General features: G+C 42.9%; 1 protein-coding gene across 1 annotated transcript in view; it reads left to right on the top strand.

The window, feature by feature from the left end:
- The first annotated feature begins 1663 nt into the window (after window positions 1-1663).
- The window catches only part of LOC135104003 (uncharacterized protein DDB_G0271670-like), a 27587-nt gene continuing 21750 nt past the window's right edge, over window positions 1664-7500 (top strand). The window contains exons 1-3 of the mRNA XM_064010867.1: window positions 1664-1728; window positions 2083-2152; window positions 4381-4476. Of these exons, the coding sequence (XP_063866937.1) occupies window positions 1664-1728; window positions 2083-2152; window positions 4381-4476 (231 nt within the window). The remainder of the gene's footprint in view (window positions 1729-2082; window positions 2153-4380; window positions 4477-7500) is intronic.

Genomic DNA, 7500 nt, shown 5'->3' with positions numbered 1-7500 from the left:
TTTTTGCTTTCCTTTCATTCTTTATTTTCTTGTGAAGTAAAGTAAAGCTCTTCCTACTACTACTACTACTGCTACTACTACTACTACTAGTGCTACTACTACTACTACTTCTACAACAACACAAAATAAATAAATAAATAGAACAAAACCACAACGATCACATTTCTACACAGGACGCCACCAAAACAAAACACAAAACAAATATATAAAAACGTCTTATCTTTACGAATGAGAAAAAAAAAAAAACTATTCTTGTTATCAGTATCATAATAATATCTATAAAAAATATGAAATTACAAACAGTCATATAGGTTGTAATAAATTCATCTTCCACATTTAGTGAGGAGAGAGAGAGAGAGAGAGAGAGAGAAAGAGAGAGGAGTGTGTGTGTGTGTGTGTGTGTGTGTGTGTGTGTGTGTGTGTGTGTGTGTGTGTGTGTGTGTAAGAAAGAAAGGCAAGAAGGAAAGACAAGAAGGGATGGAGATAATGGAATGGAGGAAAAGATGATAAAAATTATGTGCGTACAAGGGAATGAGGATAGATGAAAAAAAAAATGAAGAGAGGAAGACAACCGTAATAAGGAATGAATGATAAGAGGAAGAAAAAAAGAATTAAAAAAATGAAGATGGAAAGAGGATAGTTGGCGCTGTGAAGGAGGAGGAGAAAGAAGACGAAAAAGAAGTAGACAGAGAGTATGTATAAGTAGAAACAAAAGAGAAGACGAACTGGGAGGAGAAGGAAAAGGAGGAGGAAGAAAACAAGAAGACATACAAGGAGGAAGGGGAAGAGAAAAATGGAAATTCACAGCGTGGAGAAGAAGATAAAAGACAAAGAATAAGAAGAAAGAGAACAAAAAAAAAAACAGATGAAAAGAAGGAAGAGGAGAAGAAAGAAAACAAATGCGACATAAAAGGAGGAGAAAGAGGAGGAGAAATGGAAGAGTAGAAAGGAGGAAGAAGACAAACGCCAAGAAGAAACAGAACAATAGACAGATGAGAAGGAGAAGGAGGAAAAGGAGGAGGAAGAAAACAAGTGCGACATAAAAGGAGGAGGAAGAGGAAGAGAAATGGAGGGAGGAGTGGGAGGCAGGGAGGGAGGAGGAAAGATTCTGCTATCACTTCTTGCCTTCCATGAATTCGCCTCACAGCCTCACTACTGATAACATAACATGCTCAGTCCAACCTTTCTTATCGTCTTATCTTATCAGCCAGCGCAGGGTGGAGGAAGAGGAGGAAGAGGAGGAGGAGGAGGAGGAGGAGGAGTGCAAAAAAAAAAAGAAAAACATAACGAGGCCCCGTACTGATAAGAGCAGAGCAAAGAGATAAAAGAAAAATTCAAAAAACAAGAAAAAAATATTCTGTTATCGACTTCCTTGGAGTGTAAATAATGTTATCGCTGCTGATATCTCCCCTTCCCCCTCCTCCCCATGCCTCCCCCTGCCGCTCCCCTGCCTCTCCCCCGCCGCTGCTCAGTCCCCTCGCTGAATATCGCTCGAATACAAACACACCCCCGGTCGAGGCTTACAAACACACACTTGATCATGGCAAACTCCCGCGAGATCGAAGCTAAACACACGAACTGATCCACGGAAAGCGAGGCGGTGCACTGCTGAAGGAGGAGGAGGAAGAGGAGGAGGCGGAATGCTGCGTGAAACTAGAGCGAAATGTCTGCTGAAGGAGAGATGGAGGAAGAAGGAGAGTTAGTGACAGAGAAAAACTATGTAGGGAGGTAACAACAAACGGAAAGGAAGAAGCTGAAGAAGGATAATAGTATGAAAATTGAAAAAAAAATAAGAGAGAGAGAGAGAGAGAGAGAGAGAGAGAGAGAGAGAGAGAGAGAGAGAGAGAGAGAGAGAGAGATGCGATGTTAAGGAACTAGTGTTGTGTGAACCTAGGATGCGAAATGTTTGTTGAATGAAAGGAAAGGAAGAGGAGTAAGTGCGGGAGAAGAAGTACAGTAATGGTTAGCCAGGGAGACAAGAGAAAGAGGGTGGACGCACTGCTGGAGGAGGAACCACAGTGCTGCGTGAAATGGGGATGCGAAAGAAAGATTGAGGAAGAGAAATTAGAGTTAGTGAGGGAGAAAAAAGAAAAATAGGGCAGTAATAAATGAGAGAGAGAGAGAGAGAGAGAGAGAGAGAGAGAGAGAGAGAGAGAGAGAGAGAGAGAGAGAGAGAGAGAGAGAGAGAGAAAAGGATGCAGTGGCAACAGAAGCTGTAGTATTATATAAACAGAGAAAATACAAGATCTTTGTTAAAGAAAGACAAGGAAGAGAATAGTGAGGAAGAATAGGGAAAGAAGTAGGCCAGTAGAGAGAGAGAGAGAGAGAGAGAGAGAGAGAGAGAGAGAGAGAGAGAGAGAGAGAGAGAGAGAGAGAGAAAGGGTATGATTATATGAAGACGTAAAACCTCTTAACACACACATGATTCTGTTCGTAAAACAAACACGTGGCGAGAATGTCTTTGCTGAGATCACACACACACACACACACACACACACACACACACACACACACACACACACAGGCGCTAGGTTTACACACTTACTCATCCAGTCATTCATCTGCTTATCTTGCCACCCACCTAACGAGTCTCTTGCTACTTTGGTCTCTTAAGTTCAGTCAGCCAGCCAGTCACTCAGTCAATAGACACGCGACATAACCATCTGCTACTTTAGTCTCCTTTAGTTCAGTCAGTCAGTCAATGAATAGCCATCCAACATTAATCAGTCATCTGTTATTTCAGTCTCCTTCACTTCAGTCAGTCAGTCAGTCAACAGACATTCCCATACAACCAGCCATCTGCTATTTTAGTTTTCCGTTCAGTCAGTCAGTTAATCAGTCAGCGAGTAGCCATACAACTATTTAATCACTTGCAACTTCAGTTAGTGAGTCAGTCAGCCAGTCAGTCAGTCAAAAGACACTCTCACATTAACCAACCATCTGCTGCTTTAGTTTCTTTCATTTCAGTCAGTTATTAAGTCATTTAATTAGTTACTCCCTAATACAGTTTCCTTTCTAGTTAGGATGGGTTAGGTTAGGTTAGGTTAAGTTAATCAGTCAACCAGTCAGGCTTCCTCATACTTTTTCCTGTCAATCACGCATCATGTAATCTTTTGTCCGAACTTCGTGTTTTATCAGCCAGTCAGTCGGTCAATCAGTCAATGAAGCCAGCAATATCAACACGAAATCAATTAATTCACACGATATGTTTTTCACGTGTTCAGTCATAGCAGTCAAGTCGGTCACTCGGTCAGGTACACAGTCATCTGATACGCGGCAATAAGCACCTCGTGAATATGCAAATCACTCATTCCGCCACTCGTATCGTAATCAGACCTATCAGTAAGTCAATAAGTAGTTTCCATTGTATAATACTAAACATCCACTCACGCACTCTCTCGCGATCAGTCAGCTAGTTAGTCAATCAGATATTGTCAGAGTCAGTCAGTCACTCAGTCAGTCAGTCCACTAACCAACCATACATCAAATCAGTCAGCCAGATCATCAGTCAGCTATTAATCTGCATCAACGATATGCAAGTCAATCAGTCAGTCAGTCAGTCACCCGGATCGTCAGTCAGTTATCAGTCCCTATCAGTAGTACGTAAGTCAGTCAGTCCGCCAGCCCGCCAGCCGCCCACAGCCCAGTCATGCAGTCAGTCAGTCAGCAAGTAACATCAAGGATTGAGATAAGGTAGGACGCACAGCCAGTAATATGATACGCACCGCCTTGTGTGTGTGTGTGTTTGGGGAGCAGCTGTTTGGAGACGTGGGTTCATGAGGGAGGGGGAAGGATGGGGAAGGGGCGGTAAGTTTCATCTTTGTAAATATAAATAGTTGATGATCATATTATTTTGATTGTATATAAACGTTTTGTTGATATTATTCTAGTTGTTGCTCTTGTTGTTGTTGGCGTGATGTGTCAACTGGGCCTTGCAAAAAACAACAATGTCCACCATATCTATCGTCACTTTCAGGGCGGACGTGATACGGTTATTGCTGCTGTTGCTACTGCTGCTGTTACTGCTGGTGCCAGATTTGCGTGTCTCTGTCTTCATTGTACATCGAAGCATTACAGCATTACGACACGCAGAAGTGGTATTGATAGTAGTAGTAGTAGTAGTAGTAGTAGTAGTAGTAGCAGTAGTAATAGTAGTAGTCGTAGTTATAGTAGCAGCATTAGTATTATCAGGGCAATAATATTACTGGTCATAATATTCTTAATCTAGATGTAATTTTGATAGTAGTAATGCTAGGAGTGGAATAACAGTAGTAGTAGTAGTAGTAGTAGTAGTAGTAGTAGTAGTAGTAGTAGTAGTAGTAGCAGTAGTTGTTGTTGTCATTATAGAGACACCACTAGCAGCACCAGCACTAACATCAGAATAATAGTAGTAGTAGTAGTAGTAGTAGTAGTAGTAGTAGCAATCGTAGTAGTAGAAGTAGAACACCAGTGATAGTGGCAGTGGTCGAGGCAGTGGTGAATAAAGAGTAATATGGTAATACGCCCACATTATATTCACCACCACCACCGCCATAACTTTTCCTCCCCCCCTACCCTTCCTCGTACCCCTCCCCTGTGAGATAAGAATCAGCTGATGGTGCCGATAAGCCTGGTGGCGCCCTGTATGCTGTGTTTCTTTATCTGGTGGTGTGCTGTCCCTTCCTCTTTATCCTCCCCTCCTCCCCTTCCCTTCCATCCTACCCCCTCCTTCCCCCGGGCGGCACTTGTCGTACAATTAGAAATAATGAAGTAGATAATAATGCTGTAAAGTGTAAGAATAAGGTATAGAGGAGGAGAAGGAGGAGGTGGTGGTGGAAGGAAGGGAAAGAAAGAAGTGGAGGAGAAAGGGATGATGAAACTAGGAAGAAGGATTAGAAGAAAGTAAAGGAAGAGGGGATGAAAAGATGATTGACTGTACAAAACACACACACACACACACACACACACACACACACACACACACACACACACACACACACACACGAGTTAAAGAAAAGCAATACAGCAAATCTCTCTCTCTCTCTCTCTATCGGCTACGCATAATCACACCTAAACACACACACACACACACACACACACACACACACACACACATCAGTATTGGTCCCTGAATATGCATAAGCTGTACTTCGGGCGCCGCCACCACTAGTTGTGTCCTCGCTGGCCACCTGCACGCCCAATTAGCACCTGCATCATCAATAAAGTCGTGAGGATTAGCTACATAATACCCGCGAGTGCAAAACTATTCATGAATGCTAATTGATCGTATGCCCGCCCGCCGCCAGGCAGCTTAACCACCCCTCCCTCTCTCTCTCTCTCTCTCTCTCTCCTGTCTCCTACTCACACTCCCTCCCCCACCGCAGTTGTCATACCGCACGCACGCACGCACCCGAGGACATTATGCTTATGGTGTTGGTATTAGTGCTTATCTATAATCTAACCATAAGCAATCTTTATTTTTATCATTTTTTACTTGTTTTGTCAGTTATTGCTACTTTTTTTTTCATATTGAACTGGTTTCGATGAGTTTTTGTTTTTGTTTTTGTTTGGTCCACTTTTCCAAGGCCTCACGTCCCCATTATCCTTATCAGATGATGGTAATTATGAGTGAGTATTTGGTGAGTATTTTCTGGTATCAGGGACAGACAAACAGACAGACAGACAGACAGACAGGCGTGGTGGTCAGTCATTGCGAGACCTTCTTCTTCACATGCTATTACACGCACGAAGAGCAGATTGCGTGCTGGGAAAACAAAAGAAATTGAAAAGAGTGGATGGCAGTGAAACGTAAAGAAAACCATATAATAGAAAAATGATCAGTGAGAAACAAACTTTTCTCCTTTGTCTTCAGCAAGGAAATCTGCCTTTGCAAACAGTGTTACAGGCGAGAAGGAAGTATATATATATATATTCTTTTTTTTTGTGTTTGACGTCCAGTTCATCAAGTCTTGACTGTCAAGGCTGGGACGGTGCCTCCTAACGAAAGACTTTGGTTTTATCAAGGAGTTATACACATGCCCCTCCCCCTTAAAAAAAAATACACAAAAATCTTAAAAAAAAAAAAAAAAAAAAAAAATAGAAATATAATGACGAGTAAAGGAGGAACAAAACCATAGAATAAGTAGCTTCTGACAAGGTAACAGCAAACTTCTTCCCGTCTTCCATGGCAGACTGTATTTCGAACGGGTAATCTAAGGAAACACGTCCTCCACCTCAAACGCCGTTACAGTTACAAAGACATTACAAAAAACACCAGCACGAGGACTAGAAAAGCACTAAAAACAAGATAAAGAAAAGAAAATGCTGGCAGAGAAGAACCAACCAAACCTCCCATGTCTCATCTTGCAAGGCAGATTCTCAAATCCACACACCATTGCAACTAGTACACAAAAAGAAAAAAAAAAGAAAAAAAATGGAGAATTAAATGCCAAATTAACACCCACCAATCTCCCATACCTCATGTCCCTCAGCAGAAAGGCAGAAACCAACAATAAAAATCATCACAACTGCAGAGAAATTACAAAAAAAAAAACAAAAAAAACCCACACGAGTACTAAAGAACAAAAGAAAAAAAAAAAAAAACAAGTACACGTTGCCAAATTAACACCAGCCTACCTTCGTACTTCATCCCCCTCAGCGAAAAGGCGGAAACCAACAATAAAGCTACAGATAAATAACAAAAAGGACACGAAAACTAAAAAAAAAAAAAAAAAAAAACAGATGAAGAATAAGTAGCACAAGTCGCTAAATTAGCAACCACCCAACCTTCCCATACCTCAGAAAGCCACAATAAAGCACCAAACACCCTCCTCCCAACCTCCTTCCCTCCCACCTACCCACCCACCTCCCTCCCGGACACTTTCAAGTCACAACAACATGCGAGTAAGTCACAGGCGGCACGAGGCTGCCCTCCGCACTCGGCAATTTGTTCGTCACACTTTCCTTTATTCCTTTCACCTGACACACGATAATTTGTTCTCCCAGTAACCGGCCAAGTCTTCCCCTTCCCTTCCCTCCCCTCCCCTCCCGCTCCTCCCCTCCTCCCCCCAACGCCCTTTGCTCTCTTCGTGACGTGTGTGTGTGTGTGTGAGTGTGTGTGTGTGTGTGTAGTGTGTGGCCGTGTTCACCTTGGTAGTGCCATCCAAGCAAGTATCAGGAGGAGGAGAGGGAGGAGGAGGAGGAGGAGGGAGGAGGAGTACGAGGAGGAGAAGTTGATAGCCATATTTGACAAGAAGTGATCGGTGGAAGAAGGAAAAGACAAGAAGTGGAGGAGGAGGAGGAGGAGAGGAGGAGGAGGAGGAGGAGGAGGAGGAGGAGGAGGAGGAGGAAGGAAGGAGGAGAAGGAGGAGGAGGATGAGGAGGAGGAGAGAAGGGTAAGAAAGAGAGATACAGAAGGATAAGGTGCAGAGACGAACGGAGAGAGAGAGAGAGAGAGAGAGAGAGAGAGAGAGAGAGAGAGAGAGAGAAAGAGAGAGAGAGAGACGATGATTATTTTCCGGC

The sequence above is a fragment of the Scylla paramamosain genome, chromosome 10 (assembly GCF_035594125.1).
Source record: "Scylla paramamosain isolate STU-SP2022 chromosome 10, ASM3559412v1, whole genome shotgun sequence".
Taxonomy (NCBI): domain Eukaryota; kingdom Metazoa; phylum Arthropoda; class Malacostraca; order Decapoda; family Portunidae; genus Scylla; species Scylla paramamosain.
Note: the sequence above shows the minus strand (reverse complement) of the source record. Positions and strands in the feature narration are given on the sequence as shown.